Source organism: Lithobates pipiens, unplaced genomic scaffold (genome assembly GCF_037356315.1).
Source record: "Lithobates pipiens isolate NorthernLeopardFrog02 unplaced genomic scaffold, aLitPip1_a1.2 Scaffold_13, whole genome shotgun sequence".
NCBI classification, from domain to species: Eukaryota; Metazoa; Chordata; class Amphibia; order Anura; family Ranidae; genus Lithobates; species Lithobates pipiens.
The window spans coordinates 43,308,814-43,320,956 of record NW_027507718.1 but is presented as its reverse complement, the minus strand read 5'-3'; the positions used below and the strand labels follow the sequence as shown (position 1 = coordinate 43,320,956).

The window sequence follows — 12,143 nt, the reverse complement described above, 5'->3', positions numbered from 1 at the left end:
TCTGACTCCTCTTCAGACGCCTGTTGTTCACTTGTCTCAGATAGAGTAGCCCCCCCTGGGAATTCATCCAGCATTGCGACTTCCTCATCTTCCCGCTCCTGCTCCTCCACAGCTTGATCAATGACACGACGCAATGCACGCTCCATAAAGAAGGCATAAGGTACCATGTCACTGATGGCGCCATGGCTGCGACTGACCAGTTTGGTGATCTCCTCAAATGGTCGCAGAAGTCTGCATGCATTGCGCATGAGCAGCCACTGGCGCAGTGGAAAAAACCCAGTTTCCCAGAACCTGTTCTGCCGCAGAGTTCATACAGGTAGACGTTAACTGCACGTTTCTGCTGGAGCAGCCTATCAAGCATATAGAAGGTTGAGTTCCATCGCGTCGGGCAATCGCAAATAAGACGTCTGACCGGCAGATTGTGTCGCCACTGAATGTCAGCAAGGTGAGCCATGGCCGTGTAAGATCTTCTGAAATGGGCCAAGATTTTCCTTGCCTGCCGCAAGATGTCCTGGACCCCAGGGTATTTGACAACGAATCGCTGCACGACCAAGTTTAAGACGTGTGCCATGCATGGCACGTGCGTGATTTTTCCCTGTTTCAACGCGCTAAGCAGATTGGCACCGTTGTCACACACCACTTTACCAACTGTCAAATTGAGTGGGGTTAGCCACTGATCTGCCTGTGAACGCAAAGCTGAAAGGGGTGCCTGGCCAGTGTGGCTCTTGGCTTCCAGGCACAACAGACGCAGCACGGCATGGCAACGTCTCACCTGGCATGTCAAATAGGTTCTGGGGAGCTTGGGCGGTGCAGCGGAAGAGACGCTAGCAGCGGAAAATGAGGAGTCAGCCGAGGAGGAGAGGGAGGAGGATGGAGTAGGAGGAGGAGGAGAAGAAGGGCCAGGCCTGCATGCAATCCGTGGCGGTAAAACCAAATCTACACGGGTGCCACGGGTTACATGCTTGACGGCCGTCAGAAGGTTCACCCAGTGGGCAGTAAAAGTGATATACCTTCCCTGCCCGTGTTTGCTAGACCACGTGTCTGTGGTCAGATGTATCTTGGCACCGACACTGTGTGCCAGAGATACATTCACTTGCTGCTGAACATGGCCATATAGCTCTGGGATGCCCTTCTCTGAGAAATACTTCCTTCCTGGAACCTTCCATTGTGGTGTTCCAATGGCCACAAATTTGCGAAAGGCCTCCGAGTCCACCAGTTTATATGGCAGTAGTTGGCGGGCTATGAGTTCTGACAAGCCAGCCGTCAACCGTTGGGCAAGAGGGTTATCCGGCGTCATCATTTTTTTACGCTCGAACATTAGGCCCACGGAAGCCTGCCTTTTTGCAGAAAAACGTGAGCTTGGCGTGATGGAAGGTGGAGTGGAGGACAATTGTGAGGAGAGAGGAGAAGGAGAAGTAGAAGACGAGGCTGGACGGTGAGAGCCTGGAGTGTGGCTTTGTGTGTTCCGTTGCTCCCACTGGGCTCGGTGATGGCTGCTCATGTGCCTTCCTAAGGCGGTCGTCCCTAGGTGAGTGTTGGGCTTACCGCGACTAATGCGTTGACTGCAAAGATTGCAGATGGCAACGCTATTGTCAGCAGCGGACACGTTAAAAAAAGCCCACACTGCGGAGCCATGTGCCGGTGTCCTGGGAGCGCCAGATGTGACCTGATACATTTGCAGTCTGCTTTGGCCCTCCTGTGCAATGTAAGTTATTCCTGCTTCTCCTCCCTATCTGCTGGTCCACATCTCCCTCTGAACTCCCCTCCTCTTCCTCTCTTGTGGGCACCCACGTGACATCACTAGACACGTCATCATCGATGTCACCTTCCCCACCGCTATAAGTAGAGATCTCTGAGTAGGCAGCAACACCGGGGACCAACCTCCTCCTTGGGCTGATCTGGGTACTGTCGTCAGACTGCTGAGTAGCGGTTGTTGCTACCTCCTCTTCCTGATCCAATACCAAGAGTGGCTGCGCATCTGAAATGTCTTGATATGGATCGGAAAATAATTCCTGTGACTCAAGCGGAAGGTATGTGGTGGTGGTGGTGGTGTTGTTGGTGGTAGTGTCTTTGGGGGTACACATAGCAGAGAGTGAAGAAGAGGGTGCAGATCGAGAGGACGAGGAGGGTGCAGAAGAGTAAGGCTGAGTGAGCCACTCAACCAAGTCTGGTGCGTTCTTTAAATGAATTGAACGCACCTTCTGCAACTTCCCACTTTGGCTCAAGCCTGTTGCTCCTGCCCTACCCCTACCACCCCTGCGGAAGAGCCTGCCTCTTCCTCTGCCTGTCATTTTTTAAATGACCCTGTGACAAAACTCTCAGTCCCTATACCGATGAAGGACTGCTGCAGTATAGGGCAGCGGTCAGCAGTAGTGCACCTCAACCCTATGTATTGTGGACCTATACCAGACCTCATAGAATAGCAGACGGTACCTCACTCAACCCTATGTACTATAGCACCCTACACCAGGTTACCAGTCCTTATAAGGACCTTTGTGGAACAAGTAGGTTGTGTGTGACTCATTAGCAGACTGCAGCAGAAGGGCAGCAGTCAAGTATAATATTCTTTCTATATATGGAAGAAAGAATATTATACGTGTACAAGCCTATTACCATACCACTGATACCAGTCCTGAAAAGAACCTTTGTGGACCTAATATAGTAACAGCTACTGATTAAACTGACCCTCACTGCCTCACACACCGATTCCTGCCTGTCCCTATATAAACTGACAAAACAGAGGCTACTGGAACAATAACTGGAATAGCACTTTTGTGGACCTGATAGTAACAGCTAATGACTAAACTGACTGTCCCTGCAGCACACACTGTCCTGTCCCTTTCTCTAAACTGACAAAAGACACTCAGGCTGCACAGCAAACCTATATCCTGAACTACATCTAACACCTATACCAGTCCTGAAAAGAACTTGTGTACCAAATAGCTAGCGATTTGGGTCACTGCAATCTCTCCCTGCTCCACACAGCAACCTCTCCCTATAGTGACAGAAGAAAGAATGTAAAATGGCCACCGGATCGGGTCTATTTATAAGTCAGGGGGAATGTCCAAGTGTCCATGTGCTGTAATGTCTCAATTGGCTGTCCTGTACCCCATGATGGATGTGTCATCATAGGTCAAAGTTCTTTTACACAGTAAACACGGAAGTCCGCCGGGCAAACGGCAGCAATAGTCAGCCGATCAGGCGTACCGCGAACAGCCGAAATTCGCCGCGAAACGACCGCCGGGCGAACCGTTCGGCCATCACTAATGCTGTTGCCATATACTTTGAAAGTGTTTCTATGGGGGGGGGATGGACGTCAACGACCAGATATTGGCGCCGTACTTAAAGGCCAGACGCTGGTATAAAAAAAGTATCTGTATATTTATAACAATTGGCTCTGCTGAACGCTTATGTGCTATACAAAGCGTCAGGACGAACTGGATCCTTTATAAAATTCCAGGAAGAGATCCCAAACCTGTTTCCAGATGGTGCTGCGCTCAACTTCCCAACACAAATACAGTGAGCCGGCTGCATAAGGGGCATTTTCCGTATGTATTCCTGGTACCCCAAAATGTGGATTTATGCATGACACCCGCTTTTATTGTCCCTCCGGTCCTGACCAACCTGGTCTTTGCATCAGTGACTGTTTCAAATGCTACCACACACTAGTGGAGTATTAGTGTAGGGTACAGCACTGCACAGTTCTAGGGCACTTACACAGGGTCTCCAAAGAAGAAGATGGCCATCACATTTTGAGAGACCCTAATCTGGAACGTTTACAGTTAATATAAAAGTGCAAAAAAAAAAAAAAAAGACACAAAAATGAAACAAGACAAAAATGGTTATCGTTTCATTTTCTTCTCTCTATTGTTCTCTTTTATGTTCGCTCTCTATTGTCCAGTCTATTGTTCTCTCTCTATTGTTACAGTATTCTATAACTGTAATGTTTTATTTTAACTGTGTTTTACTGTATTTGCTTTGCAGGTATGGTATGTCTTACTGTTCTGTAATGTTTTGTGTTGTTTTAGTATTAACCATTATTTGCTTTGCAGGTATGCCATTCAGCTGCAGCACAGATTTATTTATTCTGACAGAAACAGCGCTTGCTCCCACAATATATAAAGCCGTGACTACAGCGCTGTAGGAGGTGATTTCACCACCACAGTTAAAGAAAAAAAAAAGAGCATATAGGCCTAAGCATGGGGGCAGGGGTGGAGGGGCGAGTTACATTAGGGGTGGCTTGCCCCCATGCTTCGGCATATATTGTTTACTCTTTTTGGCACAGATTGTTTTATCGAGTTAGTTTTATTATTAACATTGTTTACTTTTCAGGTACACCATTCAGCTGCAGCACTGATTTATTTATCTTGACAGCAACAGCGCTTGCTCTCACGATACATAAATCTGCGACTCCAGTGCTGTAGGAGGTGATTTCCCCACCAGTTAAAAAAACGGTGCATGTATGCCCATCATTAGAAGTGGGTGGATGAAGGGCGGTATTCTAATGGTGGGCATACCCACGATCAATCTTTTTTTCATGCAGCCCACAGGCTGCTGAAAAAAAGAACATTACAATATATGCCCAACGAGGACCAGCAATGTAATGGTATGTTGCTGGACTTTGAGTGGTTATACCAGAATGATGCCTGGAGGTTTAGGTATCATCTTGGTATCAAGTATTTTCAGCCAGCAGTCGGCTTTCATGTAAAAGCAATCCTAGCAGCTAATTGGCCTCTAGACTGCTTTTACAAGCAGTGGGAGGGAACGCCCCCCCCCCACCCCCCACTCCTGCCATCTTCCATGGTTATCTCTGGCTCTCCTGTCCCACCAGGGAACCAGAGAATGCAGCCGGTGGTTTTGCTAGCTGACCATAGACCATAATGGCTCCAGTTATCTCTATGGCCTAAGAAACCATAAGCTATGATCATTTCAAGACTTAGGTTTTCGACGGATACAAACAGCACCATTGGGAAATTGGGAAAGCATTTTATTACACTGATCCTGGTGTGGCCAGATGCTTTGAGGGCAGAGGAGAGATCTAGGGTCTAATAGACCCCATTTTTTTTTCAAAAAGAGTACCTGTCACTACCGATTGCTATCATAGCGGATATTTACATCTCCAGAGTTAACAAAAATTGAAGTGTCCTCTTTCTAAAATGGGGTAATTGGGGGGGGGGGGGGTGTACTATCTTGACATTTCAGGGCCTCCGAAACTGTGATAGGTAGTGAGGAAGTGAAATAACCATTTTACGCCCTTAGAAAGCCTGAAAGCGGTGATTGGTTTTTGGGGTCCTGTACACAGCTAGGCTCCCAAAAAGTCTCACACGTGGTATCCCCGTACTAAGGAGAAGAAGCAGAATGTATTTTGGGGTGCAATTTAGCATATGCCCATGGTATGTTTGAGCAATATATCATTTAGTTTTTTACATTGTAAGCTCTAAATGAGCAGGGCACTCTGATTCCTCTTGTACCAAATTGTAATGCAACTGTAATGTCTGCCCTCATGTTGTAAAGCACTGTGCAAACGGTTGGCGCTATATAAAACCTGTATTATAATTTGACAACATTGTGAAAAAAAAATAAAAAAATTCTCAAAACTTGTGGCAAAATATTAAAATATTCCATGGAATCACCATGCCTCTCAGCAAATAGCTTGGGGTGTCTACTTTCGAAAATGGGGTAATTTGGGGGGGGGGGGGGGGGTGTGCCATCTTGGCATTTTATGGCCTTCAAAACTGTGATAGGTAGTGAAGAGTGGAGCGAAATCAAAAATTTACACCCCTAGAAATCCTGAAGGCAGTGACTGGTTTTCGGGGTCCTGTACGTGGCTAGGCTCCCAAAAAGTCTTTATCATTTAATGACAACTTTGTGTAAAATTTATTTATTTTTTGTCATTTTTCAAATCACTCGAGACAAAAAAATTAAATATTCAATGGGCTCAACATGCCTCTCAGCAATTTCCTTAGGGTGTCTACTTTCCAAAATGTGGCCTTTTGGGGGGGTTGTACTGCTCTGCCATTTTAGCAACTCAAGAAATGAGCTAGGCATTCATAAACTAAATGCTGCGTAAATGCCAGAAAATGTACCCTAGTTTATAAACGCTCTAACTTTTGTGCAAACCAATAAACGCTTATTGAAATTTTTTAATACATTTTGGCCTAAATGTATGACTAAAATTTAGTTTATTGGATTTTTTTTATAACAAAAAGTAGAAAATATAATTTTTTTTCAAAATGTTTGGTCTTTTTTCCATTTATAATCGCAAAAAATTGAAATTGCAGAGGCGATCAAATACCACCAAAAACAAAAAAAACTATTTGTGGGGGGAAAAAAAAGATGCAAATTTCGTTTAGGTACAGCATCGCATAACTGTGCAATTACCAGTTAAACCAGTGCAGTGCCAAATTGTAAAAAGTGCTCTGGTCATTATGGGGACAATTCTCCCGGGGCTTAAGTGGTTAATAGTAAAAGAAATAATGGGGTCCATAAATCTATCCCATAGTTTGTAGACAGTATCATTTTTGCACAAGCCAATACGCTTATGGGATTTTTGTTTACAGAATACATATTGGCCTAAATTGATTAAGAAATTAGATTTTTACCTTTTTTTTTTGGATGTGTTTTATAGCAGGAATTAAAAACAATTTTAAATTTTTTTTTGTTTGTTTGTAGCGCAAAAAAAATAAAAAAACCTGCAGAGGTGATCAAACAGCACCAAATGAAAGCTCTATTTGTAGGAAAAAAGGGCATCAATTTTATATGGGTACAGCGCCGTGCAATTGTCAGTTAAAGCAATACAGTGCCGTATAGCAAAAATTGCCTGGTCAGGAAGTGGGCAAAACCTTCCGGAGCTGAAGTGGTTAAAGTTAAGTTTGTATTTTTTTATAAAAAAAAAAAATATATGTATACTTACCTGCTCTGTGCAAGGGTTTTTCACGGAGTGGCCCTGATCCTCCTCTTCTGGAGTGCCCTGCTGGCGCTCCTGGTTCCTCCTCTTCATCGGTTGCCCACACAGAAAGCAGTTTTCCATTGGGGCATCTGTGCGGTTGCCCTCCCGAGTCCCGCTGCTGCGTCCATTGACACAGATAGCAGGACTTTGCTCCACTCCCCGCTCTCGTGTCACTTGATTTAATTGACAGCAGCGAGGGGGACCAATGGCTTCTGTTGCTATCGATCTATCCAATAAGGACAGAGACAGCAGCTGAAGCCACTAGGCTCATGCACTCTGCTGGAACTGATGGGTTCAGGTAAGAAAAAGGGGGGACTCTAGGGGCAGCTGTAGCAAAGGTGGAGACTTTACAACTCCTTTTAGTTAAACAGGCTGATAGATTAAAGCTGCACGATTAATCGTTAAGAAACCGCGATCTCGATTCCCCCCCCCCCCCCCCCGACGATCTCTCCCACTGAGAGTAGTCGATTCTTTCATATAAACAAGTGGAGAGATTATCTGCTCACTCAGCTGTCAAAAGAAAGCATCCCGGGCAATCTGCCAAGTTTAGAACTTGAAACATTGTAACTAATGCTTACTTCTTAGATCAAAGGGATATAACTTCTTGTGTAAACAAATAACCTGGGTAGTCTGCCAAGCTTTCAAACACTTGTAAAGTCTAAGGCCCCTTTCGCACATGCGGACATTATGTCCATATTTCATCCATCCGTTTGCGGATGAAATATGGACATACATGCATTCCTATGGGATAGCGGGTGTCTGCAGATGACACCCGCTATCGTCCGCCTCCGCAATTGTCTGATTCTGCAGACTAGGAAAATCCTATTTTTCTATCCGTCTGCAGAGCGGATCAGATGAACACGGACAGACGGTCCAAGCTCATGGAGAGCTGAGAGGGCGGTCCCTGCACAGTGTGCAGGGACCGCCCTGTTATCCGCCGGCTCAGCGGGGACAACGGAGCAATCCCCGCTGAGCAAACGGATCAAATCTTTTTCTGACACTTCTTTCTTAAGTTAAAATCAATATTTTTTGCTAAAAAAATTACTTGGATTGGAACCCCTATACATATATATATATATATATATATATAATTTTAGCAGAGACCCTAGGGAATAACATGTCAATTGCTGCAATATTGCTGTATTTGCCCAGCAGTCTTTCAAATGCAATTGTTTGGGAAAAAATACATTCCAATAAAAAAAAAAAAAAACAGTAAAAGGTAGCACAATTTTTTTTTGTTTTAATGTGAAAGGTGGTGTTACACCACGAGAATCATGATCTATCTTCTAAGCAAAAAAATTGTGATTCTCATTTTAGCCAGAATCGTGCAGCTCTATGATAGATGCACTATTTATCACCTTTATTTGTATAAAAAAAATTTGAAGCAGGCACAATATAATTAAATGCTATAAAACAGGTTTAAACGGCAGTTGTGTATGCTTAAAAAATAAACAAATAAAACTCATCAAAAACTAGTTTCCCTTTAAATGATAGAATTTAAGAATACACTGGAAAAAACATATACTTGATCCTATTTTATGCTAGTTTGCTTTTAAAACAAAAATAGTAAATGGGTAAAGGCAAGGTAAAAATATGCATGTTACAGTCACGCTGTAGGAAAAAAGAGCAGGCATACATAACCTATTTTCCTTGTGTAAACAAATGTTTGTGGATCTCCTAAATATAGTAAAAAGTTGCATGCTCAAGGTGATTGACCGTTCAATATCATCTTAATACACACACAAAGCAACGTTTAAAAGACATGCTATCACATGTTAAAAATACACAGTGCCCAGGAAATGCCTGCATCTTCTGTGCATGGTTCTTTTTCACAGACTTCATGTGTCCTAAGTACAGCTGTAAATTCAAAGAGAAAACAAGCTGTACATGGATTTTGAAGTGTTGCTTTATACTTTATCATAGCAGCACTATGCACATGATAGGTAACCTGTCATACATGATGCTCACTGTAGTCCTTTGATTTATGCTGATAGCTGCTAATTTTACAAGTACAGCAGCCTAGCTGTCAGGGCTGTACTATCAAATCCATCTTGGTTTAAAGTGATTAATGCTCTGTCCGTTTCAGTAAATGAGCAAGTATAATACCAATGCTGAAAAATTAATGAGACTAGCATTTATACTGCTTAAAATTGGCTAAAGACTGCTCAATAAGATTGAGAATAAATAGAAGGAAATTACTGGTTCTTACACAAAGATTGGGCTTTTCAGAGCATCGTTTCCCATCATTTAACATGGAAGGAATTTCTCCAGGTTCCAGGCCACATTCGGCTATCTCAAGGTCACTGACATCATCCTCTTCATCACTGGTGATGCTGCTTGTCTCCTCCTTTTCTAAGCTAGTGGCTTCAGATGGATCAGATGTTTGGAATTCCTGCCCATTTGGTTTTTGGTCCATTGCCTCTACTGAATTTGTGCAATCTTCTATCGTTACGTCAGCAGATGGGGCAAAAAAGCTGCATAGTTCTGTAAGGCCCGAAGCAGCCAAACTAAGGTCATGATTACTTTGGTCTTCTGGCTTCATATCTTGTTCCAAAGGAATAGCTGAAAGTGAATCTATAAACCAAAAACACTCATTATAGATCAAACCCAGATCGCTAACTGCATATTATCAAAGATTAGCAATTTACAGCAGCTTATGCATACATGCTTGAAGATCAATATCAGTAATTTATGAACTAAATATGTAGAGTCTTGCAATTTATATTACACTGCTCTTAGCTGCGAGACTGATCAATGTTTGCATATCTTCTTTGAGTACCTTCCAACAGAAGTTAGAAAACTAGAGTTACATGAAACTGTATGCTCCCGTTCCACGCTATTTACTTTCTTGCTAATAATAGAGTGCTTTATATTATTTTACAACGTGGAACAGGACTAAAAAAAGTGAGGATATGATATGTTTTAAGAAACATTTAGATGTAATTGTGCCTAAAAATGTAGACTTGGAAGCCTCCTGAAAAATAGCAGCACACATCCTGGTATGTGAAGATATCTACACACTGATACCCACAACCTCATAGCTGATTATCAGCAGTGTAAGATGTATGGTATTCTCAGGAGGTTTTAAGCTAAATTTGGTGATGCCACTGGTGTGCTGCTGTTGTTATTTCCAGAGGCTCTGGCCTAAGGAAGCAAAGCATTGCATCTACCGAAATGATCACCTCCACACAGATACAGTGCAGAACATGGTATGGTAAGTTAGTAACGAGGAAAGATCAGCTTCAAGGAGCCTACTGGAAAATCTGGTGACTTAGTTGTTTGCCTACACCTTTTTTTCTCAGTTTCCCACATGTGGTCCCTATTTAACCATTTGCATATCTTAGGCCGCGTACACACGGGCGGACTGTCTGTCCAACTTAGTCCGCTGAAACACATTTCAGCGGACAGTCCGCTCGTGTGTGGGCTTCAGCGGACTTTTTCAGCGGACAGTCTGGCGGACTAAGTATTTCGGAATTTCCGTAATATTGTCCGTCCAACTTTGGTTTCAGCGGACAGTCCGCTCGTGAGTAGGCAAGTTGGACGGACTAAGTATGGCGCATGCTCAGAAAGGATTTACACGGCCGAAGGTTGCATTGCAGTGTATTGGACATCGTATTTCTAGTCCCGTCGTAGGTGCTGTACACGTCATCGCGCAAGCTTTCAACGGACTGTCTGTTCATCGTGTGTGGTCAAGTCCGTTCATTCAAAAGTAGGACGGACTGTCCGTCGGATTGTCTGACGGACTTAGTTGGCCAGACAGTCCGCCCGTGTGTACGCGGCTTTACACTTACACACGCCAAAGACATGCAGGTAGGTTAATTGGCTTCTGTCCAAAATTGGCCCTAGTATATGAATGGGGACCTTGATTTGTGGGCTCCTTGAGGGTAGGGACCGATGTGAGTGTGCAATGTACAGGGATATGGACAATTGTAGACACTCACTGAGGTTGAACTGGTTGGACTGGTGTCTTTATTCAACCTTACTATGTAACCTCTGGGGACACGTACACCTGATTTTTTTTTTCTGAGAGCCCTTGGTGATATTGCATTAACTGATGCTGTAATTCCAAAAATTACAAACATACTTTAAACTTTTCTCAACTTTTGTTTCCTACCAGTTAGAGAAATTGGCATTTTGTAATGAAATTATAGGTTTCTGGGCTTATATGCACTTTAAAATGCATACTTTTTTCACTTAAAGCACAACAGTGTTTTTAAACAAACGCTAAACACATTTTAGGTGTTGAAAGCCTTACAATTTCTTATGTTTAGAAAGCTGACAAACCTGGTACAAAATCCTGTCCCCTGCCAGCATGCTGCAGAGAAGGACCCTTACTTTCTGTGTGATAGCAGGGGTTTCTGTACAGAGGCTCAACACACTCCCTTTCTAAGTCAGAGCTAGAATTCACCAATCAGTAGGGACTGTTAGCTTCGCTGTTTGTAGAGCTTTACGTTTGACTTTTTTACTACTAAATTTATGTATTAAGATTTAATTTTGTTTTTTAAATTCTTTACTTAGGTACTTGCTTAAAAAATGCAGATAAAAGAGAACATAGCATCCATTATAGAGAACTGATTGGCATCCAAAATAATAGGATAAATCAGAGCAAAATGCAAAACAAAATATCAATGATTCTTCTCAAGTGAACCAGTATTCAGTTAAACACAGTAGTTAAAGAAACCAAAAAACAAACAAACAGCTAACTTGTAAAATCCTTTTCTTTGAAGTATACCATGGGACACAGAGCCATAGTAATTACTATGTGGGTTATAGGCCACCTTCAGGTGATGGACGTTGGCACACCCCAAGACAACAAGTGCACTCCCTATATAACACCTCCCACTACTGGGAGTACCTCAGTTTTGTAGCAAAGCAATACACGTGTATACCAGAAAGAGGGGAGGGACCTCTGTGTCCTGTGATGTACTTCAAAGAAAAGCATTTTACAGGTAAGCTGTTATAAAAATCCTATTTTCTTAATTGTTCATCACTGGACACAGAGCCATAGTAATTACTCTGTGAGGTGCCCCAGAGCAATGCCAACCGAGGGGAGGGAGAACCAACAAAATTAGGGCAACATGAGACTAGAGGAGTTATAGTGCTGCCTGCAGCACACTACACCCAAAGGCAATATCCTTGTGTCTTTTTACATTCACCTGATAAAATCTGGTAAACGTATGGACTAAAGACCAAG

At 43.2% G+C, this 12,143-nt stretch overlaps 1 protein-coding gene across 2 annotated transcripts in view; it reads right to left on the bottom strand.

The window, feature by feature from the left end:
* KDM4C (lysine demethylase 4C) overlaps nucleotides 1-12,143 on the bottom strand; it is a 732,113-nt gene that overhangs the window by 353,551 nt on the left and 366,419 nt on the right. For both annotated transcript variants that reach the window (XM_077475057.1, XM_077475058.1), the window contains exon 11: nucleotides 9,159-9,523. In XM_077475057.1, coding sequence (XP_077331183.1) covers nucleotides 9,159-9,523 — 365 coding nt within the window. The remainder of the gene's footprint in view (nucleotides 1-9,158; nucleotides 9,524-12,143) is intronic.